This window comes from Eubalaena glacialis, chromosome 1 (assembly GCF_028564815.1).
Source record: "Eubalaena glacialis isolate mEubGla1 chromosome 1, mEubGla1.1.hap2.+ XY, whole genome shotgun sequence".
In the NCBI taxonomy this organism is placed as follows: Eukaryota; Metazoa; Chordata; class Mammalia; order Artiodactyla; family Balaenidae; genus Eubalaena; species Eubalaena glacialis.
The window spans coordinates 235,865,149-235,887,236 of NC_083716.1; the positions used below are offsets into that span (position 1 = coordinate 235,865,149).

At 49.5% G+C, this 22,088-nt stretch overlaps 1 protein-coding gene across 4 annotated transcripts in view; it reads left to right on the forward strand.

Moving 5' to 3' along the window:
• AGAP1 (ArfGAP with GTPase domain, ankyrin repeat and PH domain 1) overlaps window positions 1-22,088 on the forward strand; it is a 543,249-nt gene that overhangs the window by 192,483 nt on the left and 328,678 nt on the right. For all 4 annotated transcript variants that reach the window (XM_061188805.1, XM_061188822.1, XM_061188813.1 and 1 more), the window contains exon 4: window positions 21,593-21,678. In XM_061188805.1, the coding sequence (XP_061044788.1) occupies window positions 21,593-21,678 (86 nt within the window). The remainder of the gene's footprint in view (window positions 1-21,592; window positions 21,679-22,088) is intronic.

The following is a 22,088-nucleotide window of genomic DNA, read 5'->3' on the forward strand; positions in this document are numbered from 1 at the left end:
AGCGAGGAGAGACACAACTCTGTACTGTAGTCTTCCCTTCCCTCCTCGTTCTGTGTATCATCCTATTTTGTTTCATTTTATCCTTTTCTTTTTTTTTAAGTTAAACATTCCACCCTGTTTTGTCCCTTAGATGTCTTTTTAGCAATAGTTCTGAGTAGCTTCACATGTTTCCTGTAACACCTGTTCTAGTATTTAACTCTTGTCCTGGATACTGTGTAACCGTTCAGAAAAGTGTGGAAGATGGAATTCTGTGGCAATCTTTGCTTGGGGCTCTGCCATGACTTTGCAGAATTTTGCAATCCCACCATAAAAGTCTCTTGGTGGTCACATGAGGGAAAGGCCTACTTTTTTCGTTATCTGTATTGAAATGATGATTTAAGGGAGATTAGAAGTGAAGGCTCAAATGTGGGAATCAATGAGGAAAAGCATAGCTAGACGCTGAAAAATGGATACAGATGCTAGAAAATTGCGTGCTTTAGAGAGGTGAGAGAGTTAGCCGTCTTCTTTCCTGGAATCCGTACCTGGGTTGTACTTGTGTATTTGTGCCTTTGTGTCTGACTGTGGGTTTTAGCCATAGTCATTTTGATTATACCCGAGAGTTTTTTAGGGCTTTTTTCTTGGGGGTTCTACTTATTCCTCGGGTCTAGCAATTGTGTAGATTGAGGACACCAGCTGCTGATAGACTAATTAGCTGGGCTGCAAGTGAGAGGGTCACCTCCTCAAGGAGGTGAAAATCTGCCTGTGTGCCCCTGGAATGCTCAGGGTTTCAGCTGAGGGGACCCCTTGGTCGGGGGTCCCTGGAGGTTACGTGGTCTGGGCCCTGGCTTTGCTGCCACGAGCTGGATTCTCCTGTGCTCCGTTCGATGTCCGGCGTGGTTGGTGCAGATCCCTGGTTCTCCTGTCTGTGGCCGCCTTCCCCTTCCCGCGTGGTGCTGTTTTGTCCTTATTGTGGCTTTTGCCATCTCCCTTTGGGCGTTCAGTTTGTGCCATCGCATTTGGCCCTGACTGTGATTTCTTTGTAGCGGGCTCTTATATTTTGATGAACACAGAAGCCTTTCTCTTGAACGTTGGCACATCAAAAGTAAAAACTGTACCCAGTGGGGAGACCTAAATGTAATCTGTAACAGCCCTACTTCTTCGACTTTCCAGGTAACACATTTTACTCCGGGAATTTCATGGTATCATACGATTTTCAGAATACATTATTTTACAGGGTGGATGCATTTTCGAGTTCGCTAACAGGACATCCCTTCTTTCATCTGCAAAGTGGAAACATCTGACCCCTCAGTGGGGTCTGTGCCCAAGGGCTCCTGGGTCAGGGGAAAGATTGTCCGAGATCTTTGCTCGCGCCCTTCAGGAGCTGGCCCTGCCACCTGTCCTCTCACCGTTTGAGAGGTCAGGGGATTGTTCCTTGACGTTGCCAGGAGCGTAGAGAGCTCCCCCCAGGGGACGTGCGTCAGGTCCTCTGGGACCTGGAAGAATTGTGAGCAGGTGCCTCCTGGTGCCTGGAAGCCTTTAGTCCCCGTGACTCCCTGCTTCCCAGAGGCCAGCCACCCTGCAACCAGGCACGTGGGCATGTGTTTGCTTCCCATATTCTGTCCACGTACTGGGGCGAGTCCCACGTGGCCGCAGGAGGGAACCATAATTTGTTGTTTCCAAAAGGAAATGAATGAGAAAAGCCTTGCTTTCTCATCGTCTTGGCACACAGAAGTCCCTGCCCCCGGTCACAGAGCCTGTAGCTGCAAAGCGATTTCAGTCCTTGCCGGATGCATTAACATCCATCGATTACCCTTGCTTGCTTCATTGAGAAGCTTTCCACAGAGAATGTTCTGGAGCTGCAGTGTTCTGTGTCATCACCCAGGTTTGTGGAGAACATCAGAGCAAAGGGAATCCTCTCCGGGGTGTGCGGGAGGTTGATGAAGCCGATTACAGCTCAGCCCCACCTGCAGCTGCTTTCGTAGCAAAGGGTCAGGTTAGGACACAGCTGAAGGTGTACATCACGGTCGCCAGGCCGAGAGGTTTGGCCTCTGGGTGAGCTGTGAGACCTCTCCATTTTCTTGCTGTTATTATTACCTGCAGCTTTATCCCCCTTTCCTCTTATAGTGGCTGGAGTGATCCACTGCCTTCCCCACACAGGGCAGCAGCTTTACATGGGAGGCGTGTTCCTGGGGGCTCTGTCTGTGCACACAGCTCATTGGAGCTTCCCTGCCCTTCTCCCGTCTGCACAGGCTCTTCTTTTGCTTTAATTAATGTGTAAATATCCTTTAGCGTTACTCTGACCTGTGGTGGGGATCTTTAGATTGCTGGGAGGGTGAAGGTGGTCAGGGCCTTCTGTTTTCAGATCCCCAACGTTCGCCAGAGTGCAGGTTTCATCGCCTCTCAGAGGATGACACCTGTTGTACTTTAATTGTGTGATACATTTGGGTTGATACTTTATCCTTGTGGCAAAGGCAGCTGACTCATACAATTTAGATTATTTTAAAGATACAACTGAAATGAGGGAATGGATTTAAATATTATGTGTGTTTTTTAATTAGTGGATTAACAATGCAAAAGTGGGTAACCCAGTAGGGAGGGAGCCTGTAAGTCCACGAAAATAATCCAAAGAGTAAACTTTTTGTGCAGGCAAATACCCTTTTAATCGTGTGTGTGCGTGAGATACACGTGTGTATCCGAGTCCTAGGGCTGCATGACATATTACCACAAACTGGGTGGCTTGAAACAATGGAGATGTATTCTCACGACTCCGGAGGCCAGGAGTCTGAGATCAAGTTGCTGACAGGTTGGCTCCTTCCGGAGGGAATGCGGGAGGATCCATGTTCCTGGTGACTGGCGGCCCTTGGCGTTCCTGGGCTTGTAGATGCATCATTCCGGTCTCTGCCGTGTCGTCACGGGGCCTTCTCCCTGTGTCTAAGTTTCCCTCATCTCATGAAGACACCCGTCTCTGGATTTAGGCCCACAGGTACTGGGGGTTCAGACTGGAACACATTTTTAGGGGACAGAATTTAACCCGTATAGTATGTGTATTTTACACATCTGGTGTTGAAACAGAAGCTGCACTCAGACCTGTTGAAGTTGCCCCGTTACTTCTTGGTGACAAGAAGGGCGATTAGCTGCCCCAGACCTCACTGGCCATGCTCATGGCTGGTCTCCTAGGATGTCACAAAGATTAGGTTAGTTTACATGTGACCTTCACACCTCTGATGGAATTTCACAGCTGTCACTCACTTCTGATGGAAAGAATCGGGTGAAAATTATTCCTCTGCCATTCAGTGCCCTATTAGTGGCTGCTAATTAGGACAGTGAATGAGGATCTGGGCGTGTCATTCGAGTTTCCATCTCATGTGTTTGTGTGCTTGATGTCTGCTGGGCACCCTGCCTTCCCCGCCACAGACTCCACGGGCCTGCCGCAGTTTTTCTCCCTGTTCCTTCAAAATAAGAAAGAAAAGGAAAGAAAACCAAGGCTGCCCAGTATTATGTAGGAATTTGATGGAAATGTGGGCCACCTGAGACACTTTCCCTTGCAGACCGGGACACGGTGGTGTCCCCGAGAGCTCTGAGCTTCAGAGCTGAGCCCTTGCTGAGACCTTGCCCCGCTACATCTCCCTCTGTGCCCCTCCCCTTGTGCCTCCCACTGTGGGCCACGCAAGGGACCTGGGGCCCAGAAAGGCTGCTGCCCAGCAGCTGCTCTCCTGGCGGTGGAGGAGGGGAAGGGGCCTCTAGTTCTAAGACGCACTAAAGCGTCCAGCAGACTGAGTAGCTGGTGGTAAGGTTGGTGGGAACCACTTTAAGAACGTCCAGAGACCTTCCTTCCTGTGATGATGAAGTTAGCTGCTCTTGGCTAATTTTTCAAGGACTTAGGGCCACCAAATGGGTGGAAAGTGCCAGGATGATGTCACGCTGTCTGAGAGCTTCCCTTCGTTGGAATCTGGAGTAAGCCCTCATCCAGGTGTGACATAGGTGGGTTCGCCACCTGCTGCGGAGCGGGGCCTCGGCCTGGTGTGACTTGGGGGTGACTGACCCTGTCGTTCTCAGGTCCTCAGGAGCTGAATCCATCAGAGGTTCATTCCTTCAGTGAATGACTCTTCAGCTTCCTGTAGGCTCTTCACCAATTCACATTTTTGGGTAAAAAAGCTCCGAGGCCATGGCAGCCCCAAATCTAGGCCGGCAGCCAGCAGGTTCCGGCCACGAGCCTGGTAACGGGGGACGTGCCAGCATGAGGGCTGCGACGGCACCGCCTCTCACCCGCGTGTCAGGCCCGCACTTGCCTGTGGTTGAAACCCGGGTTCCCAGCCTGTCGTAGCCACTTACTATCATGTGGCCTTGGGTGAGTTACCCATCCTCCTGAATTTCAGCTTACTCCTCCCTGCTCCCCAGTCATTGTAGGGACTGAATACGAGTGTAAGTGTGCAGGAGACTGCGTTAGCCCCTGGCACGGAGAGAGGGCTCAGGGACGCGTACCTTGTAAATATGGGTCCTGCCCCTTCGCTCCTGCATCTTCTCCGCCAGGTGGGCAGCCCTGCCTCCTGGGCTGTCCTCACAGGTGTGGCTTCAGGGCTTCGTGTCCACCGGGCGCGAGGTCATGATGCGCGCTGCTCATGCCCCAGGCGTCCTGTTCCTTGACCAGCGCAGGCCTGGCTCCAACATGCCTGAGGAACTGTCTCTCCTCACCAGTGCGGTTATTCTAACAGCTTTAAGCACCGCTCAGGTCATGACGGTAGAGCTCTGTACGAGACGCCTGGGACCTAATCGGGCCATTTGGAAACTAGAAAGAAGGATGGAATTTAAATTGGCCCACCATCCCCACAGGGCTTCCAGGATGGGGCTGAGTTCTGTGAGGTCTTTCTTGCACCCGGGCGGTGGGGACTCTGTCTGGGCTGCGGTTCAGGGTCACGAGCTTCTCTGGTTGGATGTGGCCTCGGTGCACGGTGGCCGCTGTGGTGGATGAGACGGCCCCATCTTAGCCTTCTCTCTGGTGTTTCCAATCCGAGGGTGCCCCCTGAGGGTGACTGGCCCTGGGGTTACCACTGTGCCCTGCCCGTTCCTAGCCGGGACGTCACACGCCGGCTGCAGTTCTAGTGGTCACTTCCTCCAGGAGCAGGGGCTGCTGGCCATCAGGTCACTGTGAGCTGGACGTCCCTCTGTTAATCTTGCCGCTTCCCTTGAGGACTCCGCGTGGAATTGTTTCCCAACAGATGTGTCTATCGTCAGGGCAGTAAAAGCCTTCTGAGGAGCATGGGTATCTGAAGTCATTTTTCAAAAATGAATGTTTATTTAGTTCCTTAGAAACAAGCCATGTGGTAAATACCAGCCTTATTTTCTGGGACACGTGAAATGCATTTAAACTGTCAGCTCCACAAACCCTTTCCAAATCAAATAAACTTAAAAAGCATTTTTGTGAGCTACCGCTGCTCCGCAGATGTTAGGCTTATTTCTGAACACGTTCTTGGGTGCCGTTTAGTGTTCCAATGAACAAAATATGTAAACACTAATAAAATTTGAGTAGTTTTGAAAGCTAGCCAGTTAAATGTTGCAACGTAACTTTACCATGTTATTGCAACCAAGTGATTATAAGTACATGATAAGTTTTTAATGAGGATTATCTGAAACCTTAAAATTAAGAGCCCACTGGTAGGTTGGCTCAGCAGATAGAGCAGAAATCAGTTCAGCCATCTTCAATTATTTCAGATGCTAACTCAGCCTCTAACTGTAGAAATACCATTGATTCTCGTCATTGTCTTGATCTATGTAACCGTCTGCTAACTCTGTCCCCGCACATGTAAGCCATAGTGAGGATCCGGTGGTAGTGCCTTTAAAATAGGCGAAGGATACTGAAATTATCACTAGAACTTCAACGAAATAATTAAAGAGAAGCATGTTCTACTTCATTTTAAATAAGAAAAAGAGAGCTGTAAAATTAGAACAAGGAGATTATGTTTTTGGCATTGACAAAATTGGCAGGACAAAATGTATTTTTGAATTGGTTTTTTGGGACTCAGAACACATTGTCCCGTATTGTTATAATGAATTCACCGGGAAACTGAGGGCCTGCTGAGAGCTGGGCATGGCACCTGTGGTCAGTGTGTGTGTCCCAGAGGGGAGAAGAAGCTTCTGGATGAATAACTGTAATTCACGGTGGTGATTTACACCTGGTCAGCTGAGCAGCTTTGCATGCTGGCTTCTGCCGGGAAGTGTCCCTGGGCTCCCAGGGTAGCCCACACATGCTCCTTCATGTCATTTGACTGACAGAGACCCCAAAATAGTAGCGTGCATGCTGGGAACACAACCGTGTCTTTCCTAAGACACCTCAGGGCAAAACCATTTCTTTAATAGGAAAAAGGAGACTGGGGTCTAGAATGTTTCACCTTTGAAATTAGAAATTATTTTTTCTAGAGAAATTTTAAGTCCCAAGATGTTTTTTTAGACCTTTAAGTACATGACTTAACTGCAAATTAGAAAATAGTCCTTGGATCTGTCAAAGCTGAATTGCCACCAGGTGTTTTCTCCTTGGTCCGTTGCTACATCTGCCCATGACCTTGGGCCCTGACTTTGTCATCTTGCTGGCAGCGGCTCTGGATCCAGGGAACCAAGTGGCCGCTGACCAGTCCGTCATTCACCCAGGCAGCTGCCTGCTCTGATCCGGTTCCTGTTCATTGTCGTAGTGTAGAATCCCTTGGTTGCAAGGGAGAGATGACCAGCTTCACTGCGCTTCAGTAGAAAGGGGGAATTTATTAACTTATGTACCTGGAGCAGCTCCGGGGATGGGTGTATAGCTTGAGAAAGCCCCCAGTCACCTGATCCACGTGAGCTAGTGAGGAACCTGCCTCTCCCATTGCTTGGGTCTCCCCACTTAGCGGCAGGCAGTTATGGTGGCCTCATGTGACTGCACGGTCATCAAAACTCACATCTCATGGGGAGGAAGAGTTGGATGTTTTTCTCAATAGCTCCAAGGGAAGACTTAGAGACACCTCTGAATGGCATTGCTTGAGTCACAGACTCTAAGTTTTAACCAGTGGGAGGCTTTGTAATGCAGATCTCTTCCATGATGAACAGACCTGTTCCCCTCAGTTTACCCAGTGGGAACAGGGTGCCCCGGAGACCAGAAGGGCCAGGTCCTGTTTGCTCTCACCTCTGTGCTTCCTTTCGCAAATCCCTGCATTTTACAAGCTCACTTCTCTCCCACCCCCGCACCCCATTTTATTGGTCCCAGGGAAGGGCGAGATCAGAGACTCATAACCAGTCCTTGACCGAGGCAGTCTGACCACAGGTGGAGAGGTTCTCTGTGGAAGTTTGTACAGAAAGGAAGAAATGCCGGCTGAGGCCAGCCTCGGGGTGGGCGGAAGAGAAAGAAAGGGAGGCAGGCAGCACCGTCAGATGCGGGGCAGTGGGTCGGGGGACAGGTTTACGTTCCAGAGGGGGACGGGTACGGATGTGACAGCGTGGAGCCCACCTTCCAGTCACGGCTGGTGCGAGACGGGATTGCCGTGTAAAGGAGACGTACCTCCTGTAGGATGAGGCTGTGAGATCACGCTTGCTGGACGTTAGAACTCTAAGGGCAGACTTTCACTGGGGCCGTGGTCAACTCCCAGGGCCAGGACGTGGAGATAAGGCAACAGAAGGTAAAATACCAGTAGCAAAATAGGCCAAGTGCCAAAAAAAGAATTACATGAGGAGGGTGTGTAGTGTGATGAAGGTGCCCGCAGACTCTACCCTCCACGTCACCTCCTCATGCAGGGCTCAGGGACCCCCAGCCTGAGAGCTGGGGCATCGCGGGCACAAGACCTGAGGGGCTGGGACAGGCCCCCGTGTGCGTGCGTGCGCGCGCACCTGTGTGCACGCCACGTACAGCTGCCGGTTATCTACAAAAGGTGACATTTCGACATGACTGAAATGGTTTGACTGAATCAATTCTTTGATGACTGACCCAGGCCAGAAGTGGAAACCACATGCAACTCACAGTGTAGACTTTTACCCATCGTAGGTGGCTTCCTGGATGTCCTGTGTTGGGAAGGATTGTGAGGCAGGATCTTGGTTCAGGAAGAATTCTGAGTGTAGCAGATGGTCACCCCCTCTTGCGTCTGGAAGCCGCTCGGTTCTGTCCATGTGGCCGGCCCAAGGGGCAGCGTGTGTGGCCAGCACGCCACCCTTTTCTGAGCCCCATTTCTTACCGTTTTGCTTCTTTTACAAAATGGCAACACCACAAACAAAAGAAGAACGCAGCATGGCTCTTTGAGGGCCACTTGGGTGGGACAGTATGTTGAAAGTGTGAAGGGTGTGTGTGGAGGGGGTGGGGCTTGGTGACAGAAACCAGGGGGCAGTGTGTCCTCGACTCCTTCCACGCAGCGGAGGGGAGCGGGTGAGGCTGAACCAAGAGGGAGGTTGTGTGCAGGGACTGCCAGTTACACGGGGTGTGACCGCGTGATCTCCGGGTGGACCAGGCTGCCAGCGTGTGCATCTCCCATTGCCCTCATGCGTAGAAGGATTGTGAAGGGAGTTGGGGGCTGGACCCCTGGGATCCCGGCAGTCATTACACAGGCGCTGGCTTTGGAGAGGGACACAGCAGGGCAGATGGGAGGAGTCCTCGGACAACCTCTGGGCCTTGGAGCTAACACATAACGGTGGGAATGAGCCGCGGGGACCACTTACCACTGGACCCTCTGCTGCCCCATCAGGAGGGGCGGCAGCTTATTAGTCCCACGAAGCACTGGCTGTAGGATGTGCCCTGGCCGGCCTTCCGATTCGGGCAGGAGCCTGGCAGTACAGGTGCAAGCTAAGTGTGTTCCAAGATGCAGATGCAGGGGCTTCCTGGGCTGGGCAGGTTCCGAATCTGCCTGAGAGGGAGACACACACACACACACACACACACACACACACACACACACTCACACTCACACCGCACCCCAGGGCAGTCTGTCTTCTGCCAGCCCTGGATGGTGGGCTTTGCTCCAGGTCTTGGTGGTGTCCAGCTCACAGGGTGCTGGCCTTCCCAGAGACCAGATCACCCTCTAGGATGGGCACGGTGACCTGGAGACAGAGCCTGCTGGAATCCTGCTGTTGAAGTCCTGACACTGTTTCCATGGGAATGAGACAGTTACAGAGGGTGATCCTCCACCTCTCCCCCACCCCCGGAAATGGAAGAGGACAGTCCAAACAATAAGTGATGTGTCCCCAATTTCCCTGGGGGCACAGTGGTTAAGAATCCGCCTGCCAGTGCAGGGGACACGGGTTCGAGCCCTGGTCCAGGAAGATCCCACATGCCGCAGAGCAACTAAGCCCGTGTGCCACAACTACTGAGCCTGCGCTCTAGAGCCCATGAGCCACAACTACTGAGCCCACATGCCACAACTACTGAAGCCCGCGCGCCTAGAGCCCGTGCTTGCTCCGCAACAAGAGAAGCCACCGCAATGAGAAGCCCGCGCACCGCGACGAAGAGTAGCCCCCGCTCGCCACAACTAGAGAAAGCCCGCGTGCAGCAACGAAGACCCAGTGCAGCCAAAAATAAATTAAAAAAAAAAAAGAGTGCCGTGTCTGCAGAAGGAATACCGAAGGGCAGGCGGCTCTCCCACAGCCGTCACCCCTCCCTGTACTGTTGCCGCCCGTGAGCTGAGGAGGATTGTTGCATTTTTAAAGATCTGTAAAAATAAACAAAAACAACCCCCCCGCCCCGACCCCGAAACAAGGCTACTGCCCGCAAGGCCACTATCTGGTGGCCCTTTGCGGTGATGGTTTGTGACCCTGCTCTGCAGTGTCAACACATCAGGTGTTAAAATGCAGAGGATTTCTGGGTTTCTCCATAGGGTCTAATCTCACCACCACCATCCTGTTTTAGTTTCTTGAAACAAACACCTGATGTATATTCAGAGAATTGTGTGTGAACAGACAGTCCTAAAGCCAGTACTTTTACATGTCCAATTTCTAGAATTGCATATTCAAAAACAAAGTTGACAACGACAGTTTTTTTTTAATAACAAGTTATTTTCACATAGGAAACACTAGTTGACAGCAATGAGATCTGAGGGACTAAGAGACCATCTGCCCGTGTGCTGGTAGCTGAGCAACCCACCAAGGTACTGTTGGGTGCTGGCCAGCTCACCTCCACACCCACTTTTCGGAGGCTGCTGCCCCTGGACTCGTCCCAGGCCATGGCTGGTGGGATTTGGCCTCATTTAAAGACACCAGGTGAGCAGCTGGGCTTTTTCTCCTGAATCTGCAGTACTTTTTGTAATTCATCCCTTTTTATGCTTAAAATAAATGTGCAGAATACTAAAAATAAAACAAATAACCTTAAGTACATTTCCCCCCAGGGAAACAAGTATGTGCACGACTAATATTCCATTTACCACCAAACTATTTCAGAGACAGTAGTAGATGCTGGAATGTTCACGTACAGCCACCACAGTGGGTATTGGAACATTTCCAACAAACAGCTTACTTATTTGGTCACACAGGCATACCTCATTTTATTGGCACTTCCCAGATGTTGCAATTTTTTTTTTTTTTAAACAAATTGAAGGTTTGTGGCCACCCCGTATCCAGTGAGTCTGTCGGCACCATTTTTCCCAACAGCACTTGCTCACTTCACGTCTCTGTGTTAACGTTTGGATAATTCTTGACATATTTCAAACTCTACCAGCAGAAAGGTTATGACTTGATGAAGGCTCAGATGATGGTCAGCATTTTTTAGCAGTATTTTGAAATTAAGGTATGTACGTTGTTTTTTAGACATAATGCTGCTTAATAGACTATTACAGTATAGTATAAACATAACTTATATGCACTGGGAACCCCCAACATTCCCGTGACTCATTTTATTGTGATAGTCGCTTTATTGCGGTGGTCTGGAACTGAACCCACAGTAGCTCCGAGGTGTGCCCGTAAATTAGATTTCATAGGGAGGGGCCCATCGTTATGTGGCTATTTCCTCCTTCAGGGGGCTGACTGAAAACCATGCCCCCTGCCCCATCCGCTCGGTGGGTGTTCCCAGTGGGTTCCAGGGGGCACAGGCTGTGTCTGTTCCTGGTGCCCGGTCCCCTCCCCTACCCCACCCAGTTGGCTCTCCGGGTCAGTTCCCGTTTCCTCCCGCTGCCCTTGACAGTCAGAGATTCTGTCTTGTGCACTCTGTTCCCGGCACCAGCACTGTGCTTATTATTAGCCCATAACGGGCTTTGCTAAATGCTTGCTGAGTGGTGGTTCTGAAGACCAAGGTTTTATTGCCCCAGTGTAGGGAGCTAACAGAGAAATGGAGAACGGCAAACACAGGGGGAGAACCCTTGCCAAATACTAATAAGAGCCGAACTGTGTCACAGGTGGAGTGCAAATCAGATATATTCCCCTGTGTTCCTCTATCGCTTGCTTGCATGGAAGTCCCCGTCTGAGATTAGAAACACACCGTACACTTGGATAAATATTCAGATGGTTACTGGGACTCACAAAATCTTCTCCCTGGGGCAATATGAGTAGCACCATCCAGAACTTGCTATCTTGTGAGCTGTTTTGACTTGGGAAAAATAATTGTTACCCTGGATCTTCCAGAGTGCCTGGAATTGTGACAGAGTATTAAGGAGAATCCTGGTTTTCATATGGGAATTTGAGCGTGAGACACACACCTTGCTTTCATTCTCTGCTTGCTGTGGTCTTGGTTCTTCCTTGTCCTTGAATTTCACTTTGAGACTCTCCCTCAATGTGCAAGTCCCCAGACAAAGTCGTCAGTGTAACATGGCAGAGCTTAGTTGGTGTTCAGGAGACACAGGTAGTGTTTCGGGAGCCTGACAGCTGACACAGATCAGCTCCCGCTCCCCTTCGCTGTGGCTACAGAGGCAGGTGGTGGTGTCCGTTGAGTTTTCACATAAGGAGGCTGAGGCACCAGCCACTCCTGAAGCCGCACAAGGTCGCCCAGCTCAGAGGCCGGCCCTTGGCGGGCGGCTTCGAGCCCGTTCCTCTGCGCTGCACTCCCCCTGCCTGGATACACACACTCTGCTGTCCTGAAAGGGCCACAGCCCACCTGACGGCTCAGCATCCACATTCAGGGGCCTCAGCAGGACCTCGGGTCACCAGGTCTCCTGCGTGCTGGGCCGTGCTGGCCCCTGCAGGCTGCCTGTCCCTTGGAACAGCTGCTGAGTTATTGGGGAAAGTACTGAGTTCGGTGGAGGACAGTATGTGAACTTTGGGGGTGGGGGGCAGGGTGGGTCCTAACTTCCAAAGACAGCTTTGCAGGAAAGTCTGAGTGTGTGGAGCCAGGGCAGCCTGAACGGGCCTGGGGCTCTGAGCCCAAGGGAACAGGCTGCGGGCCCAGGCACCAGCCATCATACCTGGAGCGTGAGCTGCATCACACCTAGAGTGTGAGCTGAGGACAGTGAAATCCAGGCTTCCCTTTCCAGAGAGCATCCCCTGTCCACCACGGAGCCCGTGGACATCTTCACAAGAAAAGGGATGCTTTGGGCTCCAGGACCTGCCTGCCTTCTGGGGTTGCTGATATCGCAAGGCATGTTTTATTCTTCGCAGTATCTGAGGTTCTGCTGCCGTGATTACAGAGAACATTTTGTTGGCATAATCCTATTTTACAGCCATTTTAGTGGTTTTTTGCCCAGGAAAAGCTAATAATACTTTATGAAAGTGGAATTGGGCCTGTCCCTGGATGTTGATGATTGGAGATTGGTCCAGGTCAACCAGCCTACACCTTCCCAGGGTTTCTGTGTTTATTTTAGTCTTGAGAAGATAGCACTTGGAAGAGAGAACTCTTAATGGGTTTCATGTGTTAAGCTGCTAATTTACCTTTTTCTCAAAGTTCTTGGAAGTTAAGATGTAAGGAAATTGAATTTAGCTATTCGGCAACAAACCACTTCCCCAAACATTAATTTTCCAGTGTCTTTTTTGAGCAGCAATACCATTTTTACAAAATGTTTTAAGTAGATCTCTGCTGCATCATGGTGTTCTGTTAATAAAACTTGTACAAGTTCTAGTTTATAGATTTCTGACTCATTGCTTATCAGAGACAGCAGTAAAGCTATTTTATGAACACAGAATAGGGCTTAAGGGGCTCCTGTTTCAGTTTTATATCTGCCTTTTCATCCAATTAATTTTTGATTTTATTTGCTTGATGTCAAGAAAACCTGAGCTACACAAGTGACACTTACATATATATATATATATATATATATATATATATATATATATATATAAATATATATATACATATTCACCTTATTTGCCATTTCAAGGCACTCTTCTGTTCAATACATCCAGAAGTGTTGAAGCAGTAGGAATAGTAGGACTCTTGAAATTCCAGGTTGAATCAATGAAAGCAGTGACGCTCATTCCGTAGAAGTGTTCAGGCAGGAGCCCCCCGGACCGTGGTCAGCACTGAATGCACTGTGGCATCGCCAAGAGCCAGCTGGTTTACTATGTGCGTGTTGTTGCTTAAATTACTTGCATCACACAAAAAACTGACACCGCATGTGTGCCCGGCTTGTCCCTCACGGAAGGTGGGACATGTCCCAAAGCAGGTTGCTTGCTTGTCTTCATGATTTTCAGGCGCAAACAAATGCAGGATGAGATTTTTAAAAGGCCAGGGCGAGGCTGCGACTTTCCCAGTATCCCAGCAGGTGGGTTCTGCCTTTGCCCAGGTTACCTGATGCAGCCAGAGCCACCGTCTTGGTCTCTGGGTTCGTGTGTAACACACTTGCCAGTGCAGGTTGGTTGTCATTGTGACAACCGTTTCAAAACCAGTTGTACCTATGTAAAAAATGCTTATTACATTGGCCATTTTCCAAACCCCTGAAGTGGCTCTGGAGAGTGCTCCTGGGGGTGCACCTTGAACCCGGCTGCGGGATAAGAGCCCACATCTTGGCTGGCATGGCAGCTTTTCACCAGGGCCTTGGTTGCCCCATCCTTAAAGTGACGTTGAGAGTCTGTCTTTTTCTCTTGGAAGATCATGTGCTGTTTTGATCTGCAGGTTCATATCGTCTTGCATTTCAAGAAAATTCCTCTGTATTTTGTCTCTGAATAGTCTTTGCGCTCTTTTGTTGGGGATTTGTTGTCAGAGGTGCCATTTATCCTTTTGTTAGTTTCATTTGTCTTCCTGTCAATTAACTTCTGTCTTTTTCATCTTGACAGAGTTTATTTCAAGCCATTCCTCCATGTCAGAATTTCAGCTTTGAGCGGTGTTTCTTCTCTCCCTTACTTTTTCACATTGTATTCGTTCGTTCCAAAATGTTGGTTTGGTCCTCAGTTCTAGAGGTTTCCATTTCTTCCCTCATTGTTTCGGTTTCTTCTCCCTGGAGTTCTTGTCTTGTTAAATGTCTGTTTATAAGTGGCATTAGGGAGGGAAGTGATCAGAAAGGATTTCCTTCTGCTTTTTGAGTTTTGTTTTCTCCTCCATTGGCTCTGGGTTTTGCAGGCTCCCTTGCAACCCGCCTCCCCTTTTATTTTGGCTGCGCTGCACGGCTTTCAGGATTTCAGTTCCCCGACCAGGGATTGAACCCCGGGCCATGGCAGTGAAAGCCCGGAGTCCTAACCACTAGGCCACCAGGGAACTCCCGCAGTCCCTCCCTGTTTTTTTCCCCTTGCCCTATCTTTGCATGATAGTCTTACCATTTCTTTAGCTTTTTCCTCCCCTTTGCTGAGATTGGCGCTGTCTTGACTGTAGTCAAGTGCAGGGATACATGCACTGCTCAGGCCGTTCACATAGGCTGGCCACTCATACTGAGTCAGGTATGGGGTGTGGGGAGCCCCCTGCCATCTGGTTTCCTGTGGCAGGACACAGGCTAGAGGAGACATCCCTGGCCCAGAGGGATGGCCCAGTCTGCCCGAGTTCCCATGTCCCAGACCTCCGTCACACCCCCAGTCCCCTGCAGGGAAACGCTGGGCACAGAAGGCTGAGGCTGGATGTTATTTTCCCTGAGAATCACAGTGTAACATGAGTCCCTTTGTCCTCTGAGGGCATCTCCTCCAGACAGAGGTGAGCTGCCTTGACACACAGGGCGCTGCTCTCAGTAGGAATTCGCTGGATGCCCTGCACCGGGTCCCCTGCCTCCGCGGGGGCTGGGAGGGGGTTGTGTTATACTGTCATTCCCTGCGGGGGCCCCTCCTTGCAGTCTGGGTATCGCAGGCACTTTGCCTGCAGAGAGCCCTGGCGGCTGCTCATTTGGGAACCTCCTAACCGTCAGGGGATAGGACACAAAGGCCATGCTGCCCCTTCCTGAGCATCCCTCCTCCCTTGGGGATCAGGAGCCGCTCTCCACCCAGCTCTGGAGTCCTCCTTTTTATTCTTAAGGCCAGTGTTTTCGAGGTTGGTTATGTAAAGCTTTGCTGCTTTTCTTGGTGGATGGTGAACCTTTTATCTGGCTTTTACTCCCCCCCCCCACCTCATTTTATTAGAAATGGAAGAAAGGAAATTTGGTTATAGCAAAGTTCAAATCTTTCGTCTTACCCTGGAACTTTGACTTCTATCTCAGTCTTCCTTGTTTATTTTACTCAGGTGTGGGTGAAATGAAGTTGTTAAAGACCATGGCCTGTGTGTTAAATCCCATTTCACTTCAAGTCGTAAGCGTGAGCATTTCACCCGTGAACTTACCAATCACCACGCATTAATTAGATCCTTAGCATTAGTACATTTTTATAGTAGTCCCAGCCCTCCCCTTTTTTAAACAGTGTAAGTTTTTTAAAAACTTGGCAGGGGAAATGAAGTCTGATTTGGTTAAATTTTGTAAACGGTTATGTAACCAATAAAACTTTTCTTCCCCAGTGTAAAAATAATATGAGATCCAAAATCCCTTTTATATGTCATGATACAAAACTTCTCCAAAACCTCAGTAATAGGTACCTGACTTCAGTATTTTGATCAAAGTTAAAAGAGCAAAATTAATTTTAAAGCCTTTCTGGCACATGCATGATCAAATTTTTCATATTCTCCCAGGGAGAAATGAAAAGATTCATAGTTGTCTCCAGTGTAGTCCTCTCATCCCGCCAATCCTAAATAATTAGGGAACAACAACATTTACAGATATTTGTTCTGGGGCTAAGTAAGAAGAAAATTTTAGGCAAATGTTACAAATGCCAAGAATCTCTAAACCATTCCTCCGGGAAAATCGGGTGCTCCTGAGCTGGGGCCTCACGAGGGTGACAAGATGTGAGGCCAGCTTGCAGCTATGGGGAGGGTCTTAGCGGCTTGACTTTGTCTGCTCAGATGCTGGAATAATGCCCCTCCTCTTTCTTATGGAAAAGGGAAATAGCGTGCTCCACAAATGCAGTTTTAAACTCAAGAATGATATTCATCCTTTGCTTATGCGTGGAAAAGTAAAGATGGAAATCAACAGGAAAAAAACATGAAACATGTTACCGAGTCTAACCTCGTACTGCTCACCACACAACAGGCCAATAATCGAGAGGTGAGTTGCTGGGGCAAGGAAGAGCGACTTTATTCAGAAAGCCAGCAAACCGAGAAGATGGTGGACTCGTGTCCCAAAGAACCATCTTGCCTGAGTTAGAACTCAGGCTCCTTTTATACTAGAAGAGGAGGGAGTAAAGTCAAACACTTCCTGGTTCCCATCAGCCTCTGGAGGGGATGTGTTCATTTCTTCCTTCCTGCAGTCATTCACAGGTGGGCCTGGTCAGGATGTTTCCTGTGAGCTAAACAAAGGTATTTTAGCTTAATGCTCATTACCTGGGAGGCAGGGTTCCCAGAGATGGGCCATTACGTATCATTTAAGCTTACAGGCAACATCCCTTCAATGATTAACTTGTAATAGAATACAACAGGTTCTTCCCTATTACACAAAGTGATAGGTAGGTCTATTTCTTTTTAGTTTCCTAAGCACAGGGATGACTATCATTTGGAGCTGACGACAGTTCCCTTCCAGAGCTGTGAGTGGAGCAAGGAAAAGACATCCTCAGCCCCACTGCCCTGCATTCTCGGTGTCACCCTGTGGGTGCTAGGAAACTACACGAAAGATTCCAAGCTCGTTTGTGGACACTGTGTGCCATGAACTGTCTCAGCAGAAATCCACAGGGAAGAGGGCAGAGGTGAGAATCAGTCAGCACTTCTGGGTTGGGGTCTCATGCCTGCTGGCTGGGGGGGTTTGGTCAGTGTCTGAACTTCTCTTCCACCCCAGTTAGACGTGGATGTTGATGATGATATTTGTATTTCAAGATGCTGTGAGGAATAATGGACATGATGTGGGAAGAGAAGTGCTTTGTAAAGTATTAGAAGGCTTGCTGTTGCTTGGAGAGCTGTTAATGATATGTGAATATCTTTTATTCCAATTAGCCAGAAAGACAGAAATGTCAAACATCTGTTGCCGTGTTTACTCCCAACAAGATTTTTTTTTTTTTTTTTTGGAGAATAGGAAAATTCGGTTTTCTTTTTTCCCCCCTTAAAGCAGAAATGCCAACCCAGGTGAGATGGTTATACCTCTCTCAGTGTAGACAGCCCTTATATTTAATAGGGCTCCATTGTAGCTCCATGCTACCTAGCTTGAGTTTAAAGAGTAGAAGGAACCCGGTTGTTTTTACCTATGCCAGCATCCCAAATTCAAAACTGGTTCCCCCAGCATGAGATCAGGACTCAGGGGAGTGACCTTGAAACCTTGATAGTGATTGGTTACCAGTGGATTATAAGGGGCCCCCTTGAGTCTTTTTTCAAGATATTAAAGAAACAAAACAACTGACCTTTTCTTCTGGTGTGCTATTCACAACACATCCAGCATCCCTGTTCTTGGTAGGTATATTCAGGTCCATCTTTTACTCATTTTTGGAAGAAATTAAGACTGTGACTCGCTTAAGAAGGCAAGCTCAAGGGCAAACAAAGTTTCCCGGGGCAGTTTTCTGGAAACTCTGAAAACTAGACTTTGGGTGAACCAGAAATTTAATAAATTGCATGTGAGGTTGAGTTCAGACAAGAAGAATGTCCCCTCTGTGTGCTCAAACGAGATGCAAACACTTCTCCTGTCCAGCGAAACTCAGTTAAGAACATCAAAGCCCAGAGATGAACTTGGTTCTGCTCACCTGTCTCTACCTGTTTGCTGCATACTTAATGTGCTGTCTACCTCTGCTGACCTCACGGCATCTTTGGAAGGAACAGACTTAAGTGCAGGAGGGACCTCTGTTTTCCCTTCTCAGGGAGATGTCATCACAGGTACAGAGCCCTTGTACCTCTGTGTACTTGGTGGGCAGGCAGCTGTGTGTGGGACACTGCACACATATGCACAGGTGTGCTGAGCCAAGGGCATGTTGATGGTTCCCAATACAGGGGTCAGATTTGGGTACACTTTCTAAAAGTAAAACTATCCCTCGGGTAATTTAATGTTATGTAATAGTATTTGGCAGTCAGAGACGGTTGAAGATTATTCGTGTTAACAAGTTTATAGCATGGGCCGCAGGCCAGGCTGTGCATTAAATGCTAGGAATACAAAGCTTGGTAAAACAGACCTGCTAGCCCTCTGTATCCACAGATTTGTTCAGCCACGGATCTGAAACACTCAAAAAAAAAAAAAAAATTACAGGAAGTTTCAAAAAGCAAAACTTGAATTTGTCTCATGCTGGCAGCTATTTACGTAACATTTATGTTGAACTTACAGCTATTTACGTGGTATTTACACCGTACGAGATATTATAAGTAATCTGGAGATGATTTAAAGTATACGGGAGGATGTGTGTAGGTTATGTGAAAATACTGCACCATTTTATATAAGGGATTTTGGAACTAGTCTCCTGTGGAGTCTGAGGGATGACTGTAATTGGAAATAGGATTATAAAATAGGCATTTAAAAATCTGCATTAGAAATGAAGTTGGATGTAGAGTTTGGTAGTGTGCTCTAATATTTCAGTAGGAAAAGATCTAATGGCTGGGATGGATGGCGGGTTTAAATTTCAAATAATGAGAGAGGTGGCCCCTGGTGAGTGTAGACCAGCTTGGTACCTCCCACACCTTCATCCCAAGGCTTTTTCCTTTTGTGTCTCTAAAGTGAACTGTAGAAAATGGATTTTAAAGTCTAATTTTATTTACCTGCTGGGCTGTGTTTCTCCAGTACCCAGTGGTCTATGTTCCCGTTGAGCCTGCTGACAATCTATCTGCAGTAGGAGTTTATTTTTTATATATAACTTTATTAATCATAGTCTTACTTTTTCACAATCTGGGTGCTTAAACACCTGGCTGAATTTTATCTAATCAAACCTTTGGGTTCATGGCAAATGCATTTGAGTGTTTCATTTTTGTTTCCTGATGTATGTATAACACCAGAGAAAACACAGAAGTCCATTGCAAATGTCTAATATTTGCAGTTGTAAAATATTGAAGAGATATACTAATTACATATCTTAGGGGGGAAATGAAAAGTGATTTTAGAATTGGAAGGGGCCTTAAGGATGGAGGAGAGAATCACCCCTCCTTTTAGAGCTGATGAAAATTAGATCCAGAGCCCTCTGCTTGAGGTTACAAAGCAGAGGCGCAGAAAGAACTCTGTGCAAACCTTTCTTAACTTTAATATTGTGATTCGACTATCTGGACACATAACTTGGGATCGTGACTCTACAGAAATATGTGAAAGAAAATGAATGAACGAATAGATGTGAAATTTCATCCAACAAGCACTTACCCTGTAGGACACAGGAGGGTATAGAGACGCAGGGGAGGAGCAGGGCCATCAGCCGGCGTCATCCCGGGAGAGCTGGGTGGTGACGCCCACCGGGTGCCTGCTCCCCAGGGAGATGGGGGGAGGCGGCTGGCAGCGGAGGGGTGCTGGTACTGCGGGAGCTCCCCTCCTGCTCTGGAGACCACGCGGACTAGTGAGGAATTGGCCGTGTGAGACCAGCGTTCCCAGGGCAGCTGTGAAGGCTCGTGGAGGTCGAACCTGAGTTCATCAGACCAGGGCTGGCCTCCGTGCGCTCAGATGCTGGGGGTCAGGGCTCGTTTGGGGAGCTGCGGGGCGTGGGGACCGTGAATCGCTGCGGATCCTCCTACAGCCAGAAGCGCAGGTGCAGAGCGGGCCTCACCCTGTCTGGTCCAGCGCGCATGCACTCTGTCATCCACCCCCGGCCCCGGCCATCAGATGTGTTTCCTTCCGTCCGTTCTCCACGGACTCTGCCCTCCTTTTTTGGTGTCGGCGGTGAGGGGGATCAAAATGAGAGTTCATCTGTTTTAAAGTTGGGAAGTTTTCTTCGGTTTTTGAAGTTTTGCTCTTTGAGCACGTGCATCTTGCCTGTCACGGGGTTCCCCGGGGGTGGGGGGGGAGTGCGGGGCGGGAGCGGCCGTGTGCACATGCGTGCCCTCTTGCAGAGGCGACCTCCCCGCCGGCCGCCCCAGCCTCACGTGGCAGAAGCCCACCTGCAGACACTTCTTAGGGGTGGGGTGAGGTGGGGTGGTTTGGGACGGGGAGTCTAGTTTCTGCTTCTTGGGCGGTGGGATGGCCCAAACCCCGGACTCTGGGAGGGAAGGTCCGCGCCGTCGAGGGGCCACTGTGGCGGAGAGCCAGGTGTGACTCCGGGGGGCGGGGGGTCGACACCCAGCCTCTGGGGCCGGTGGGGAAGCGCCATCAGCGAGGTTCGCGGGCTTGCAGTTATTTGGGGTTAGCTGGTGATTCTGGAAGGCCTCCGTGCCGAGGAGCTGAAATGAGAGCCAGTGCTGGGGTGTTCCTCTCGAGACCACGAGTTCTGAAGCCCAGTGAAGGGTGACTGGGGCAGGCTCAGAGCCCAGAGCGTGGGAGGGTCGTTTGTCTCTGGAGGTGGCAGAGGGCGTGGCAGAGGGACCCAGAAGAGGAAGTATTTCCCGCTGCCCAGGGGAGGCCTGGCAGTCCGATCCGGGGCGCTGAGGGGAGATGCTTGAGGCACCTGGGCGTCGGGGGGGGGGTCAGCCCCTGCCGCCTTCACGTGGCCACCCCCGTTCCCCCAGCGTTCCGGCGGGGCCCCTGGTGGTCTCTCGCTAACCCAGCGTGGTCTCTAACGCTCTCCGTCCGCCAGCTGCACTGCTGTGTCTCCACCTGTGCGGAGCTGCCATCCAGTAGTTTGTGTCTAACCCGTGTGTAGTAGTTGAGCACCCTTCCCTTACCTGTGAACTGTGAACACGGAAACACCATCCCCATGCTGTTCTATGTTTTCCTTCCAAGAACTGGGTTTCTCTTGAGGAGAATACAGATTCTCAGCCCTTGAATTTGTCAACGTGCTGGAGACCAGGCCCCTGTTCAGCAGATACAATTCGTTTCGGTTTTGTGAACCCAACGAGAGAACAATTTCCGTGCTCTCTGTTTCTGGACTCGGTATCAGCGTGTTCCCAGGGAGAGAGAATTCCTGAATTTACACACAAAGCCTGCATTAAAATCCCACTCTTTGAGCCACGAGTGATCCTGGCATTGCATGGAGGCTGTGTATTCTAACTAGAAAGGAACACGGGTTCTTAAGGATGGATATTTGAATCTGAGTTCAGTAGTTCTTTTAAAGTCCAGGGGTCCCTGGAGGCAGAGCCGCAGCCCACTCCTAAACACTCAGGGCTGCCCCCAGGGCCACAGCCTAGGGTGTATTTTTCCACAAGCGAAGCCCACGTCTGTTTGCCCTCCCCTCGCTCTGTCTTTCTTGCGTAACAAGATTTTTTGTGTGTGTATGGCAGGTGGCAGATTCAAGAAAGAGATTGTTGTTGACGGACAGAGCTATCTGCTGCTGATCAGAGATGAAGGGGGCCCTCCAGAGGCACAGGTGAGTACTGCGCGCACACTGGTGACCAGCTTTCACCTGTGCCTCCTTGGCAAGGGTCTGACTCCACAGGTGCTTCTAAGGAGTCGGTCAGGTGCGTACAAGAAAAGGTGAGAGAGAGGCCCCATGAAAATGCTTTCTGTGACTGAGGTTTTTCTCATCCCCGAGAGACTAATTCTGTTGTTCCTTCAGACAGAAACCTAGAGGGAAGTTTGGGCTGTGTGGCTGATTTTCACTTTGCGTTTTTTAGGAAGGAAGGAAGAGCAGAATCTGCACTGATTTGTCAGCTCAGCTGAATTGACATCTGGAAGTGTCTATAGTCCTTTTTTTTCTCCTTTCACCCTGTAAGTGTTTGATCTCTAGAGCAGTACAGTCATTTAGAAAGTTGGGTGGGATTTGGAAATCGGAGCACT